This window comes from Bicyclus anynana, chromosome Z (genome assembly GCF_947172395.1).
Source record: "Bicyclus anynana chromosome Z, ilBicAnyn1.1, whole genome shotgun sequence".
Classification (NCBI taxonomy): domain Eukaryota; kingdom Metazoa; phylum Arthropoda; class Insecta; order Lepidoptera; family Nymphalidae; genus Bicyclus; species Bicyclus anynana.
Genome location: NC_069110.1, coordinates 1,735,324 through 1,752,117, shown reverse-complemented (window position 1 = coordinate 1,752,117; position 16,794 = coordinate 1,735,324). Strand labels below are relative to the sequence as shown.

The 16,794-nt window shown below is 35.0% G+C and overlaps 1 protein-coding gene across 3 annotated transcripts in view; it reads right to left on the bottom strand.

Moving 5' to 3' along the window:
• Positions 1-16,794, bottom strand: part of LOC112045504 (hepatic leukemia factor) — a 189,191-nt gene that overhangs the window by 72,320 nt on the left and 100,077 nt on the right. For 2 of the 3 annotated variants that reach the window (XM_052890538.1, XM_024081697.2), the window contains exon 2: positions 3,816-3,854. In XM_052890538.1, the coding sequence (XP_052746498.1) occupies positions 3,816-3,854 (39 nt within the window). Of the gene's footprint in view, positions 1-3,815; positions 3,855-6,882; positions 7,024-16,794 lie in introns of those variants that run through there. The other variant, XM_052890539.1, reaches the window with a different exon arrangement.

Genomic DNA, 16,794 nt, shown 5'->3' with positions numbered 1-16,794 from the left:
CTTCCGCATCAAAGGGCGGGGGTTAAATTTCTACAAATGGAAAATGTTTGTGTGCTGAACATACTGTCTACTGTTTTTATTTTTTTTTTTCATCTAAATGCTGATGTTGATGCTTTATATCTCCTATCTAAATGAACCTCAATAGCTTTTGGAGGAAAAGTTTGTTTGCTTGCATTGAATAGGCTCTGAAACTATTGAAACGATTTGAAAAATGGTTAAAAAGGCTATAAGTAGTATAATAGGCACGAAGTGAGCCATCTAATTTTTAAATTTTTGGTATTTATTTTGAACTTTTCCATTGTTTTTCTCAATTAGGTCCATGGCTAACGGGCCGAAATAAACGTGAGCAGGTAGGGGATTAGATCCCAGCCATTGGATTATCACTCTCTCAAAACAATTTTACTGTTAATCAGGGAGAACGGGGAATATTGGAAATATTTTTAAAGATAATTACGCAATCTTCAATTTGGGAAAGGCGTAGGAAAATTTCACAAACTGAACTGTTACATAATATAGGTCCTTTATCATATTGAGACGACTAATATGACACATCAATACTTATTAGCCTATAATATGGCTTTGGAGCAAGACGTTCTGTGTTCGAGTCCCAGTTAAGTAATGAAGCATGGTGGATCTTTGCTCTGATTTTCTTATCTATACTAATATTATAAAGCTGAATAGTTTGTTTGCTTGCTAGAACGCGCTAATCTCAGGAACTACTGGTCCGATTTGAAAAGTTCTTTCAGTTTTAGATAGCCCATTTATCGAGGAAGGCTGTAAACCTTCATATTATCCCCGTATTCCTACGGGAAAAGGAACTACGCGGGTAAAACCGCGCGGCGTCAGCTAGTAGGAATACAAGGAGGGCATCCTTATAGATACGAGTTTAACTTCGTTACCGATGAGCCTTCTAAATGATCAGTTATTAAAAATCCGAAAATTGCTAGAGTACCTAAGCAGTGTTATGCTAAGTGGAACCGAATTTCAGTAGGTACCGGTACCTACAGCTAATACGTGTCAACGGTCAAAAACAGAACGTGAGATAAAAGTTTACAGAATTAAACCTATTCTCATTCGCAACTGCCTTAGGTTATATTTAACCTCAGAATACAGAAAAATACAAAAAGGGGTGATCACACAAAGAAGTGAAGCCATTAAAACTACACTTTTTAAGAATAACTACACAACAAGCGATCAGTCACTCGGTGTATACCGTGTTGTGTGACGTGATATACAGGTGACAATAGTAGATTGTTATACAAGGGGCTAAAAAGACCCATTATGTACGAGCTATTTTTAGGCTAAATAGAAACCCAGTTTATAATAGGTTTAGCCCCACGTGTTACACTCTGCTTTTCACTACGATTGCGAGAAAATAAAATAGTTTAGTACAATATTCAACGATTTATTTTAATTGAAAATTAAATGTACAAAGTCTACTATTTTGGATATTAAGGGAGAAGCTTTTACCTGGTAACATAATTTCCGACTACAGTGAAGATGAATAATGAGTACGAGAGGTAAACGTGGGAGATAATTGTTTAAAAAAAACTCCTTTCGTAAGTGAATCCATTCGTTGTTGTTTTCTCCACTTTACCTAGGTAGGTATTTAAGTAAATGCGTCTCGACTTTGATGGTAACAGATTGAAAATTTCATCCATCTCCAAATTAGGATCACCATTCTCACTAGATGAAGACAACAATAACAATTAATGTTGAAGAATATGTAAGTTACAGTCACGAATTTACAATAGATTTCTTAAAAAAGTCAAGTGTGTATTATACACGCCAATTGTTTTTTAAATTCTCGATTTTTAATTTTATTTTTCTTTCACATGAGAAAAAGGCTAAGGTATTACACCGTACAGGAGGTCCCATGTGTTCAAATGTCGCTCTATTCGCAACTCAATAAAAATTAAATAAAAAAAATGAACGTATTCCACAGACAAGAACGCTGCATTTCATTCTAATTTTTTTTTTATTTATTTTTCAAAACAATCAGGGCCTTACCTATAATGATTCTATTTTCGAATAAAACCTCCTCCGTTTTATAGTAGGCTTGTACTCGTAACAGACAAGAATAAAAAAAAACAAAATTACTTTAGCCCCTAGAGGCTGAAATGCTTGTTTAGCCCCGCTGTGGAGTGGTAATATGACAGTGTTTTTGAGCAAGCGTAGTGAAAATTAAATAAAATTTTTCCGTCTTGTGTGTAAAAATTGTTTATTATTCCTGTGTGTAAAAATGTCGTTGGTAAAAAAAACTGGATGGGATTCATATGCAAGTAGCACATTCAAATATTGTTATAAAATATTATTAAATATTTTTTACGTATTTAGTTGTCATAGAAACTGGTGCATCCATTTTGTAAGTGCTGCCAATGTAATGATTTTTATTTTCCCTAATTTTAATTTCTACTCAAGGATTTATTATTTAGGGAAAATATTAATCAACTAAATAGGAAGGTATAGGTTCAGGCAAGTAAGTTAAACCGGCGGTGGCGGTAATCAGCGCAGGTGCAATTATAAACAAAGTGTAAAATATTCTTACACAAATAATCTTGCACATTTGTTTGTTTTTGTGTGCTTATTTGCTCTGTTTGTTTGTTTGTTTGTGTACCTACTTCATTGCTTGTTCGTTTAAGCAAGAGGGGTGATTACTTAAATAAAATGATTTTTCTTCAAAACAAATACTAATAATACATTAAACCAATTCCATGGCCATATTTAAGCATCATAATATTAAAAAACATAAAATTTAGAGAAATAAGACGAGGTTTTAATAATTTTGCATGTGATTGTTATGACATTAACGTGTTGCTATGGATACGCGTAAACAACCGAAAATGAGTTACTGCGAATAGGTCATGTTATACGTATATACTAAACTCTTAACCGACCTTTAAAACGCTGTGATCGATATCATAGCTTTTTAAAGGTCTGTAAAGAGTTTAGTATAGTATAAAGTTAACATGCATTTATTTTTCGTGATGAGTAAGTGCCGATGGCTTCTTTATAAGTTAGCCCTAAATATTGACAACAAATTTTGCATATGTTCGTTTTAAATAATTTTAAACTTGATACCTACTGATTTTTATTTAATTATTTTAATTTACCACATAAATTAACATTTAATACGATGAACTGTACCCATATTGTTTTGCTTGAAAAATTATAAACTTTTACCACAAAATAGGGAAATATTTAACAGCGTAATAAACTAACAACATTACGCGGGTGGGCAGTGCGACTAGTGCGGGATGTTCCTACAATTTTTAGACACACTGCGCGCTATATAATGACATCTGAACGTGGCTGTTGGTGTTTTTCTGTATTCTGAGTATTTAACATAAATAAATTATAGTTAGGAAGTAGCGAATTAAAATAATTTTTCGTACTGTTTACGTGTAAATAGTCACTAGTTGTAGTATTATTAACTATAGTAGTATAATTAGTAACGACTTTTAACATATTTTTTTATATCGATAAGTTTATTATTGATAAATAAATATTGTTGTAACATAATTACTTCTTATTACGTAATTACACGATTTTTGATTTGTCCTCATTCGCACGAGAATTAAAAAAACGATAGGTTAAAACCGAGCGTTTGCGCTTTTATTTACGTTTTTAATTCATGGTATATTTCCAACTCCCAAAATTATAAATGCAACACTGCTCGATAAAAAGGCGTCGTGCTGTCGTGTGAACGACAGCGTTTTTAAATCTGGAATGCATTTGTTGTATGGGAATGTTTTTTAACGTCCGTTAAAAAAACTCTCATGCGAATGAGGGCTTATAGGAATTTTTCCACTGACCGTATTTTTTGTTGAAACTAGCCCCGTGACTCAGGAAATCTGAAAACAAAAATGAAACTATAAAAATAAAATGAGCCCATTATTTTATTCGAAAAAAAAACGCAAAAGACGAAGTTTCAATACAAATTGTTCGTCATAAATTGTAATAACTCATAAAATAAATTTAAAAAAAAATCACATACGAAGCATTTTTTTATTCTGTATAAGTTAGCCCTTGATCTCACCTGATGGTAAGTGATGATGCAATCTAAGATGGAAGCGGGCTAACTTGTTAGGAGTAGGATGACAATCCACACCCCTTTCGGTTACAATTCTACAAATTACGCCCAATACTTTTGAAGATTAGGGAAAGTCATAACCTAATAAAAGTGGTCTTTAAATTCTGTAGTTTTTACCACTTTACTGATAATTAAAATAGTATCCCTCAAGAAATATTTTCATGTACAGCCAATACGGAAATATATTCCATTAACTGTAAAAAAAAATTGAGTTTTCATGGAAATCCAATACATACTCTCTAACTCTATCATAGCGTATACTTGCAACTTGTGCGTGATTCCAAAGTTATGTACGAATCTTACATTTAGTCAGAGAAAGGATTGACCCATTTGTTACTCAAGGCCTTGTTAGGTTGATAGGTACAAAGGTTAGATGCTGGACTTTGTGGGGGGTCTAATGATTGTCAAATCAAAGAAACGGCCAAGCTGTAACTAAAGTGTAAGATTTGTAGAGAACTTGAGATTAAAATCGTAAAAGACCTGAAGTTCGCTACAAACAAACAATATATATTTCGTTTCTCCGATTTGTAACTCATTACAACTCTACCAAAGTTCAGCATGCGTTAACCCGTAACTATTTAGCAAAAAATTTTAAAGGTAAAGTTTTTGTTTAAAAAATATATATATTTTATAAAAAGTACTACAATAACACGATTACTGAAGGAAATGCTGATAATATGTAAGTATTTATAATATATTTTTCTAGTCCCATTTCGTAATATACTTAATATAAAACCTCAAACCGTATCACAAAGATATTCATTCCTACAGGTTGTTTGCTAATAGTACATTATGATATAAGTGCGGTAAAAATTCCAGCCGAGGCGATGTTGCGGCTCGAGCCAAAGAAAGCAGAGGCTGTAATTATGTCATATGACGTTTTATAACACATTTGCGAGGAAACACACTTTGAACGCACTTAATATTTATATATATATTTTTATATTCTTTTACAAGTTAGCCCTTGACTACAATCTCACCTGATAGTAAGTGATCATGCAATCTTAGATGGAAGCTGGCTAATTTGTCTCTAAGGAGGATGAAATCCACACCCCTTTCAGTTTCTACACGACATCGTACATCGACATCTTTGCCGGTAGGGTAGTAACTAGCCACGGCCGAAGCCTCCCACCAGCCAGACCTGGACTAATTAAGAAAACCTCAATCGGCCCAGCCGGGGATCGAACCCAGGACCTCTGTCTTGTTAATCCACCGCGCATACCACGGCGCCACGGGGTCGTCATATATATTCCCCTAAGTCAGAAGGGGGTGAAGTAGAGGTTTAAAAGTTACATCGATTTCCACGCAGACGAAATCGTGGGTATCCGTTTGTATAAAATATGCACATTTCAATATTTAAAAAAAAATACAATATCAAAACATAAACGTACCCACGAAATTGAAAAGCAAAAAAAAATAGCATTATAATATTTTCTACCTACTGATCATTTTGACGGAGATGCCACGCCGGTGATCAAGGCGTAACTATCATAAAGATGTTTCTTTCTCAAAGATTCTTTGTTCTTTCATGTGATTTTTTCAGTAACGACTAAAACTGGACCGGACGGGCTTGGCGTGATCAAAGTGATCAGTAAGTAAAAAATATTATAATGTTATTCTTCGTTTTTTACTTTCGTGGGTTATGTTTTGAAGTCGGTTATAATTTTTTTTGAATATTTATTTCAGAAATTTCAGTGCCAACACTAATTATTATTATTAGTGTAAAAAATTAAATTCATGTGAACCAAACACCCCCCCCCCCCACCCCTCTGAAAGTCAAAATTTTCGTTAATGCTTTCTTGTTAGTAATACACAACTCAGCAATCAGCATTAGACTTTGTGTCTATACTTCTATACATAAATAGTAATAATATACTAATTACTGGATCTTCTGAAACGATTGTGAATATTCTTTCACCAATAGAAAGTCACGTTATTTGTAAATGTCATAGGCTATACTTTATCCCCATATTCTCAGAAACAGGAACTACGCGGGTGAAAGCGCAAGGCGTCTGCTAAAATGTTTAAAAGAGTTAAAGTTTGTGGTGTCACTTGAAAGCGAACTTAATTGTGAGTGTCGTAGGCTATACTTTATCCCCGTACTCTTACTGGAACGGGAACTACGCGGCTAAAACTGCGAGCCTGGGCTAATGATCACCCCTATTTTCCCACCCATAGGATATAAACGTTTCTTTTAATTAATACCCGATTAGGCCCGATCTAATAAAAAAGAATTATCAAAATCAGACTACTGTATTAAAAGTTATGCGTGGTTTTACTTTACATTGAATAATCAGTACAATAATACTATTACAAAATACTGTCAAGGGCTTTTTGTTTGTTTGTTTTTATTTTTTTTTTTAAATATACTTAGTCCTCTTTTATTTTTTAATTTGAAAGATTAAATAAATCTACATAAAGTACTATACCTACCTACCTGCTTACGAAAGCTATCGGGCGCTTTTCTCTGCTGAATATATTTATTATTCCATGGAATACTAACTACAAGCAAAATTATATTTGCGACATCTATGAATATTGTTAGCTACTTTGTTATCACTGTTTAATGATAGTATGGTTGTTATCTGCGTATCTTGTTGAAATTCGAATTAAGAACCATTTAAAAGAGCAACGCCATCTACTTTATTATTACTGAACTCCGTCACGGCACTTGCGCTGAGGTGGAACCAATATTGGCGGTAGTACGTAGTTCCGCTCGTAGCCGCCAATATTATTGGCGCTAGTCAACACGTGCCTATTTAAGGAAAAAATATCGCATACGGACTTACCGTTCCGACTCATTGCGGACTAAAATAACTTCACAGTAATATAGCACTGCTTAAAACTACCACTTTCCAGTTAAAATAATGAGGAAAAAGAACATAGACACTTGTAAAAATATTTAATAATATTGAGTACTATAAAGTAGAGTCCGGTCACATGTGCGCGCGATGGCCGGAGTGTAGTTAATTGCGATTGGCGTGTGATTGCCGTGTCGGTAAAACAGTGCAGGCCACGATTGGTCGTTCCGGCGCACGTCGGTAATGCAGTGCGTGTGATTGCACGTGACAGCGAGTTTGAAGGCCGCACGAGACATGCCTATTAGAGGATGTAGATGGCGCCACAATATGTTTTGTTTACAATTCCCGTAATTTATTACGACTGTGACATAATTTCACATAATCGCACCGGTGACTCGAACAAAAACCTCGTCTATATTGTAACCGGTCGGTGGAGTTTCGTGTGCTTGGAGGCAATATTTTCAACTGATTTAATATTACGTACTGTGTGACCTTGGATTGAGCGTACTGTAGCATTGAACTAGATGACAGTTAACTTTTATATTACACAGGTACTGGTTCCATTCTGTGATATAGGCGCCGGGCGTGAAATAGCTTAGTTAATGGCTCATTTAGAAATTTTGCGCAATGAAGTGTAGCCAGTAGCTTACGTACAAAGGACAATAATAGATCTCTACTATTCGATAATGTTTCTATTCACTCGGACGATTACCATTCTAGGTACCTTCATTTTATATACCTAGTAATAATATAATGACCTACATTACATGGTATACCTGTAGTACCAATTTAATTCTAACTACCAACTCCAGATAAGGCCAATTTGAAAATAAAAATGTCCACGACTGTGATGTTTCATCTATCGACTAATAATAATAAATCCTTACTTAATAGTTAGGAGGCTTGATCATTCAATGCCTAGGAGCTTTAAAACCCCGACTGCCTAACAACGCACCTAGTCATCCGCCTCGGGTTTTTGTATAGCGATTAATAAACAACGTTTTTCTAATTGTAGGTTTTTTAATGTGGCCAATCGTTATATAATTTTGAAATCCTCTTGATGAGCCATTCCATTTGGTACCCATATTGTAATAGGTATTAAAAAAAATCCACCTCGAGTCTATAGCGTCTCCATGTTGTTTTTTTTGACTTCACCTATCTAAGAACACTTGGGTTATTAAGACAAATCTAACGATATCTTATTAGGTACGTAAATCCATTTAGCGGTTTGGAAGATATGAGGCAATAAAGTATATTACATACAAGATACGCGAGAAAAACATAACCCTTCTTGCAGTCGGGTAAAAACTGATGGTGTGATGGTTGCGATGTGCATGACATCACACGATCAGTTTTATCGGACGCCCTGCTGCTAGCGCTGCAGGTCTGCTGCATGGTCAATTTTTGTTGTTTTTTTTTAAATAACTTGGAAAGTATTCATTTTAAAATTACAAAAAATATATATATTTGAGATCCTCTTAATAAGTTCTTTCATTTGATGTGTCACATCATGCAGTTAGAATTTTTTTTGGATAGGTATATATTTCTGAAGTTTTTCGGAAATCTTCAAGTAGAAAACTGACTTGATTTTTTTTTCAAAATTTTAGTTTTGGTAGTTTCGGAGAAAAAGGGGGGGGGAATGGTCTATTTTTTTAAATAAATTGAAAACTATTTATTTCATGATGATAAAAAAAAAATATTTGAGATCCTCTCACCAAGCTGAACGCGGACTGAGAAACTGAGTATTGACGCGTGTTTAAATGGGACCCTTCAAAGTCTTGAAATGAAGGTCTCTTTTAAGCACGGCGTAGGTACACCTGGTCAATTCTGCGGTCTACTCCGAGATTTTCTTCCTACAATGCAATGACTCTGTGAAATTGGTAAGACATTCATCTTTGTTATTGAGCTTTTGGAAACACTATCTTTGTTGCGACTCTCCTATGTTTCATATAATAATACACATATTAGATTAGGCATATTTTGTTTTCATCCGTTTCATTGAGATTTTACTGATAAAAGTTTTTGTAATCGAACAAAAATAACAAAACAAAAAAGAATTTATTTACATATGTAGGTTAAGCCGATAGTGGCTTTTAACGAAAGTAACGAATATGGATTCGTTTTAATTAATACAAATATAAAATGTTTTCAGACAACAATAGCGAGAGTTAAGTAATTAAATATTCCAAAAGCCCAAATAGATAAAAGTAAAGTCAATATCCATTTATTTCAATTTGGCTTAGTTAACAAGCACTTTCGAAACGTCAGTTATTAATATTATTACACAATACAATTATATTGGTAGTGTTATTTTTAAGGCTTAATCATTTGCCTGATCGCTTCTTTGCTATCTCAATTACTTTTTTTTGGATCCTTTCTAAACCCCCCCCCCCCCCCTTCTACCGCATACGCGGCGACGTTGTCGATAGGAACATATGCTCTAAAAAAATAACCCTTCGACATTTCGGTAAAAATAAATCATTTACTGCCGCCCCTTGCGCATTTGTAACTAAGTCGGCGTTGTTGTTTGAAACAAAACTCCAAAACTCCCAGTAGCGGTTCGGGAACAGACAGGAGAGGGGGCGAGGGTGGGAGGTGGCACTGAAGGTCGGGGACGCGACAAAATCAATGGCACACGGGGCCGCGGGACACTGCAGGCTTTTCCTGACAGTGACAGATGCCCTCAGGTTCTCGCATCCTGGGTGGAGCGGAGCTATTTTGACGACTCCCAGTAGCAGTTGGTAGTGGACATATCTTGACTGACCCCATGCATCTCGACGGTGTTCTACAGTGACCCGCTTGTAGTAGCACGCTGAGTTTGAAAGAGGCATTCGCCGAACCGGTGACCCCGGACCTTTGAGGGTCTCCGTAGATATCTTGTTTTAGTTGGTGTGCTCTCATCAGGAATAGCGGGACTGCCATGGATTAGGGGCTGTGTTTGTGTTGTTTTTACCTTTGACTTGGTCGCTAACTATAGGCCTCATAAGATGGCTCAGAGTCTAACAGCGGGCGATGCTCAGAGTATCTTTGCGTGATCCAATCAGAAATGAGGAGATCCGCAAAAGGACCAAAGACACTTTTCACACACGCATTATTTTGTTGAAATTTTGAATTTTGGCACTGACGGATACAGCCAAGCGACGGCCATTTGACGGCCTCCGTGGTGCAGTATGACGGTATGTGCGGTGGATTTACAAAACGGAGATCCTGGCTTCGATCCCCGGCTGGGCCAGTTGAGATTTTCCACCGGCAAGACGACCGCCAAGATAGCGTTCCGGTACGAAGTCGTGTAGAAACCGAAAAGAGGTGTGGATTTTCATCCTCCTCCTAGTAATAGTGTATCTGTATGGATTAAAAAGTTCATCACTGTATTCAAACCATAGAATAAAAAAATATCCAGAATGAGTCTATTTTTAGAACGAGTTTAAATTTTGTATTTGAAACGGCTAAAACACCGTCGTGTTCCGTACGCTCTATCTGCCTATTATTTTTTAATATGTGATGAAAACAATAACTTCGCCTTACGATACACTCCGGTACAATTGTGACACTTTTGGTTAAACGTAAACATTTGAGTTAGTTAATTCAAGGTACAATTAATGATAACCGAAAGGTCAAACGCTACACCCAACGTAGTTGAGTAGCTACGTATGTAAACAATGACGTAATAGTTAGTTTATAATAGTTTTTGCAACTAACTGGGACTAAACTTAGGGTTGTCAATAAGCTTAAAATCCCCAATATCCAAACGGACGGGACTCAACTTCAAAACTCATGTCAAGGTTGCCTTTATACCCTAATAATGTGCATAGTCAATATATATATGAGAATTTAGTATATGTACATAAACACATAGGCCATTTTAAAAGAAGGTGTTATTGTAATAACATTAATGTCAGAAATAAAAATAAAATTGTTGCATACCACACTAGATTACAAAAAAATAGTAATTCTTATAAGGGCAATTGCATTTGTTTTTATAATAAACTATCACATGAAGCCACTGGAATGTCTCTCAAAAAAGTTCAAAGTGTTTATTAAACGCAAGCCTAATTGAAATAAATGAATTTTGATTTTTTTTTAATTTTTTGATCCCCGCAATTTCACCTACATAGTAGGTTCCCATTCACGTGCAAGTACGAGTATAAAATAGCCTGTTTTGGAGCCTATTTGTAACAAATAAACAAAAAATAAATGAAATATTTTATAATATTGGTTTAGATCTAAAATATTAAGATGTCTTTCTGTGTGTTTGCGGTTTTTTATTCGAAAGTGTGAGGTGTCAACCCTAAAAAGGGGAAGGGGATCCCTGGGGATCAAAGAAAGGGGCCACACAGCCTTTTGGGATACAAACAACACCAAAGCATTATGAGACTAAAGGACAGTGTTTTGGTTTGGAAGATGTGTCAATCATCACAATTAAAAACTCATATTCGGCTCACTATCGAGCACGAGTCTCCTCTCAGAATGATATTAAAATATAGAAAAAGAGATTGGCAGAACTCACATGCGTAGAAGAAAATTCAAAGGTATGCAGATTGCCTCACGACGTTTTTCCTTCACCGTTTGAGACACGTGATATTTAATTTTAAAAATGCACGTAACTGAAAAGTTGTAAGTGCATACCCTGGACCGGATTCGAACCTACTTCCCCTCCGAATCGAAAGCAGAAGTCATACCCACAGTGTGTTTTTTGTTGAAATTGTTCATGTAGGTACTTGCACAATGTCCTCTTGATTAAGCAACTATCAATCAAACTGAAATTAAACCAGTCTAAAACTGATATTATCTTTAATCATCTTTATTAAGTTTACTTAACGGCCCACTACATCGCCAGCCTAAAACCTAAATTGGCCCAGTCGGCGATCGAACCCAGGACATCCGCCTTGTAAATCCACCGCGAACACCACTGCGCCACGGAAGCCGTCAAAAAACCGTAGGTACAAACATGAAATTTGTCAGGGAGATGGTTTATAGCTAGTATTTAATGTTCTTTACAAGTTAGCGCTTGACTACAATCTAATCATTCACCTGAAAGTAAGTGATGATGCAATCTAAGATGGAAGCGGGCTAACTTGTTAGGAGGAGGATGAAAAATTCACACCTCTTTCGGTTTCTACACGACATCGTACCGGAACGCTAAATCGCTTGGCGGTACGTCTTTGCCGGTAGGGTGGTAACTAGCCACGGCCGAAGCCTCATCGAATATCAACAGACCTATGTTGAGGAGTTGTAAGAGAGAATAATTTAAACTTGGACTACATGGTACATGAAATGAACGGCCTAGTCTAGGCAGTCTATTCACTTCACTGGCGAATTCAATCCCAGGGAATCCAAGGATGCGACATATTATAGATAAATAAATTAATATGTTAATTAATTAATATTATAGCCACAACTTTCATTGAAGAAAGTTGTGGGGCACAAAAATTTCAGGTCTAGTTATGATTGACATGCTGGAACAAAAAATACCTTCCACCTTATATTATTGCACGCAAACTTCGTTAGCGTGGTTCAGAAGTAAACAATGCCATCTAGTGACGGCGCAGAGTACTAACAGAAACTCATTGCATGCAATTTGTTTTTGATTCTACGGTTATTTACGGTACGGTGATTTCATAATAAGAGGTTCAATAGGATATATAGATCTCATTTTTTTTTCGGTTTCTGGGAGAAACGTGCTTGAAGGGGTTTCTATCATTTCTGGGTGACGTTGTCGCTTGTTGTCGGTTTTTTTGCAAAATAAATAAATTAGTCAATATTATAATCTATTCAATAAAGACTATTAACCCTCTGTTTTAAGCCCTGCGAGCACTTGCGGGGTGCAGCGGCTCTCCCGTATTTATGAACAGGATTTTAAGGTATATTATTATAGTGAGTTCCAAAATATAAATGTATTATAAAATAATAGTATTCTAACTAAAGATAATATGGTTTGAATCATCATTAACATTTTAAAAATTAGCTTTTTTAATCAAGAAATTGTGACCATTCTCCAAAAAAAGAAAATTAGTAAGTATAATTATAAAAATAATTTTTAGATGATAAAACGATAAGAACGTCTTAGTAGATACATAAATACAAAAAAAAATCCAATTTTTCAATACAAAAAGTGCAAATAAACAACTATTGTTACTGGCTTTAGTTTTAAAAAAAATGCAACGATTTATTGTTTATAGCGTGGAGAAACTGTGCATTATTGCTTTATGTTGGAATAAATACTTCAGAACTTGACTCTCGAACTCTCAAGCATTTGTTTTTAATATATAAGATAACGCTAGGGGGAATTTGCAACAGGGGTGGATTAAGGAGGTCTAAGGGCGGACGAAGACGCGGGCGTCGACTACTTATTTTATAAATTACACTATTTTGGACATTGTTATGTTTCATTCGTCAAATCTGGGCCCAGCAATGTATGAAAAATGGTCAGTCTTATTAAAAAAAATATCAAAACCTGAAGTTTTTTTCTTTTTAACCGACTAGCGAAAGACAATTATAGCTTTAGTTAAATGAAAGTAGATATGTCTCTATCTGTGGCTTGTTTTACAGTTTTACAGTCCGAAGTCGTTCAACATGCTATGAGGTGATTTTAATTTTTTTAAGTATTAATAAATTACACTAATTTGGACATTGTCATGGTTCATTCATTAATTTTGGACCCAGCAAAGTATGAAAAATGATTAGTCTCATTAAAAACAAATACCTGAATGATTTTTCTTGTTAACCCACTGGCTAAAGACAATTATAGGTATAGTTATATGAAAATAGGTAGGTAAGTCTCTTTCTGTGGCTCGTATTACAGTTTGAAGTCGTTCAACATATGTATTATGAGGTGATTTAAATGTTTTTTAAGGATTATTTGCCATATGTTTTAAATATGCATGGCAAATATTTCCGTTACCCTCCGATTAGTCGGAAAATTAAATTTTTCTCAGTTATCTAAGAAGTAGGTTGAAAGCACGGAAATAAGATATCTTTATAGAATCAGTATCATATATATTTTATACTTAGATCTAATTTATACTCTAAGTATTAATACTTAGAGTACATTATATTCTGCGGTCGAAAGGATATTTTCTGGATTTTCCATTACGTTTTACGCAGTCTAGTTAAACATTTATTTTATTTGGAATATCTAAGCCTAGAAATATATTATACTTTAAGAAATATATTTTATACTTCCTGTATCTTCGGTATTGCCTTCGCGTGTCTCGTATATTTTTTACGTACCTGAAAATAAGCATACAATAATATTAGAAAACTTTGCCGGTGTGATATATGTTAAGAACGTATTATTATACAGGTTGCTCCCTGTGTCCAAGGAAGATGTGTTCTAAAATTAATATTTTCTGAGTAAATAACTTCTTTTGTAAATAGATCAGTAAATAATATTTCTTTTGTAAATAGATAATAAAATGTATCCCTTATAGACGCATCCTTATAATAATGACGTAGTAAAACTTATTCATTGATAAATATCATGAAGTACCTAGCTTACTAGTGAAGTGCGGAGTGCCAGTTGCAATATCTCGTATCGATATCGACAAAGTCAGATACAGGCTCCATCCATCCATACCACTATCAGAAAGTGCAAGGACTTATATCAGGCCTGTCCTGAAGTAATCAAGTAAATCACTGCACCACAGAGGTCGTCGCTCTCGTCAAAAATGTAGTCTAGTACTGTCATCATCATCTTAACTTATCATTGAATAAACAATATTTCGTTTAATTTTACCTAAAAGCGTATGTTAGAAATAAAATATCACGTGTCTCAAAAGGTGAATGAAAAACATCGTGAGGAAACCTGCATACTAGAGAATTTTCTCAATTCTCTGGGTGTGTCAAGCGTGGTAGACTTTTGGCCTAACCCCTCTCATTATGAGAGGAGACTCGAGCTCAGCAGTGAGCCGAATAGGAGTTGATGATGATGATGTGTGTTATATGGATAGTCGGAATTATTTGAATTACTTTGTGTTTTCATACAAAGTAATTCAAATAACTATGACTAATATCACTAAAAAGTTTTTTTTAGTTGAAACAAAAATAGCATGAAGTTATGGGAAATACTCCCGAGCACCCTGTATAGCTTTATAAATTAGGTTAACACTACAAAACAGTGTTTACAACATAGATTATAAGGTTATCACAAAAGTATTATCTAGTTGTGGGAATCGAACTCACTGCCTTTGATGCAGAAAACTGCACTACCCATTACGCCACGCAGCCGTCAAAGCTGTTATATGTGGGAGGAATTTACTAGATAACTATAAGGTGCTTATTCACTATGTAATTCATTCATTAAATACATATGTCGTAGGATAGAAGGACGCTGGAAGGGCATTCCACACCTTAGGTGTTCATATCAGTAACGCAAATAAGTACAGTGTTTACTGTAGGTCGAATAAATGTCATTCACATAGGGATGTCAACATGCTCTTCTATTATTTCTTACAGAAGTCATACTATCATTTAATAAGCTTACTTATCTAAAGAGGTCAATGACCTCTATGGTATCGTGGTTACCCTATTGGTTTCAGCTAACGAGATCTTGGATACGAATCCTGGATCCAACTATGATATAATAATAATAATAAATAATGCTTCAACCCATATTCAGCTCAGGGCTGATCGAGTCTCCTCTCATAATGAGAGGGATTAGGCCAAATAGTCCACCACGCTGACCCAGTGTAAATTGGCAGCCTTCGCATACTAATAAACAGAGAATTGAGAAAATTCTCAGCTATGCAGGTTTTCTCACGATGTTTTTCTTTCACAAATTGAGACACGTGAAATTTAATTTCTTAAAATGAACATAACAGAAATTTGGAATGGCATGCCCCGGACCAGATTTGAACCTACATTCTCCAGAATCGGAGGCAGAGGCCATATCTATGGGCTATCACGACTATGATATACTGAGCTTTAATTTTTTCTGGAGTTGAGAAGTTGTTGATGTTACAACCCCGTGCCTTTGAGAACTCCTTAAACTGACGTTCGCGGTCATTATTACTATTTAATAGTGATCGTTAAAAAGTTATTATCACATCTAAGCTCAATATCACTTCTTCTAAAAGGAGCGATGCCTGGCCTTGTCAGGGTCCGTTAAAATAGACTGATAATGATGATGATCATAAGGTATAATACTGACGCGTCAGGCTGAGGGGAAAATTGTAGAACTTCATGCTTGCATGCGTTTTAACTTAACACAGGTTTTTTTTTAATATACTTACACAATACTTAGTTTAATTATTAATTGTTCATTACTTCATACAGAATTACAAATTAAGATTTCTTTTTTTTAATTTTACTATACCAAAATATGTAACATATTGTAAGTAAAGTAATAAGTCATGCCGATTTCCAGTTGTAACAAGACAAACATTAATTCATTTTAAATTATGACTCGGTTGACTTTGACTTTAATAGACTTCATAACCACTTCATACCATCGAAAATATCTACTTATACGTATTGAAATTTAGCATTTTTTGTCCACACAAAAAAAAAAACATACTATTAAAACCAATTAAAAGAGCAAATAGACTTAGATAAAAGTTAGAAAGCTCGAATGAAAGCAAATTTTTATGGCTTTTGTTAAGCTTCATTGTAAGAATTCATTAAAGTAATATTATATTACCATTTTATACTTATACCTTTATGCCAGTCACTATATCTTGGAATATTATTGTAATATTTTGAACGGCGATCTGTTAATTCACCTAGTGCACATGTTGTACATTTTATTATATGTATGGATTAAAGTTTACCAGTAGGCCTAGAATTCCACCAACGACATAATAAATATATCGTGAAGAGAAATGACAAAATGGCGGCTGAGCAGTCACAGTCCCATTTCTTTATAGAAGTTAGCGATATTTTCGAGTGCGCCATTACTGGTTG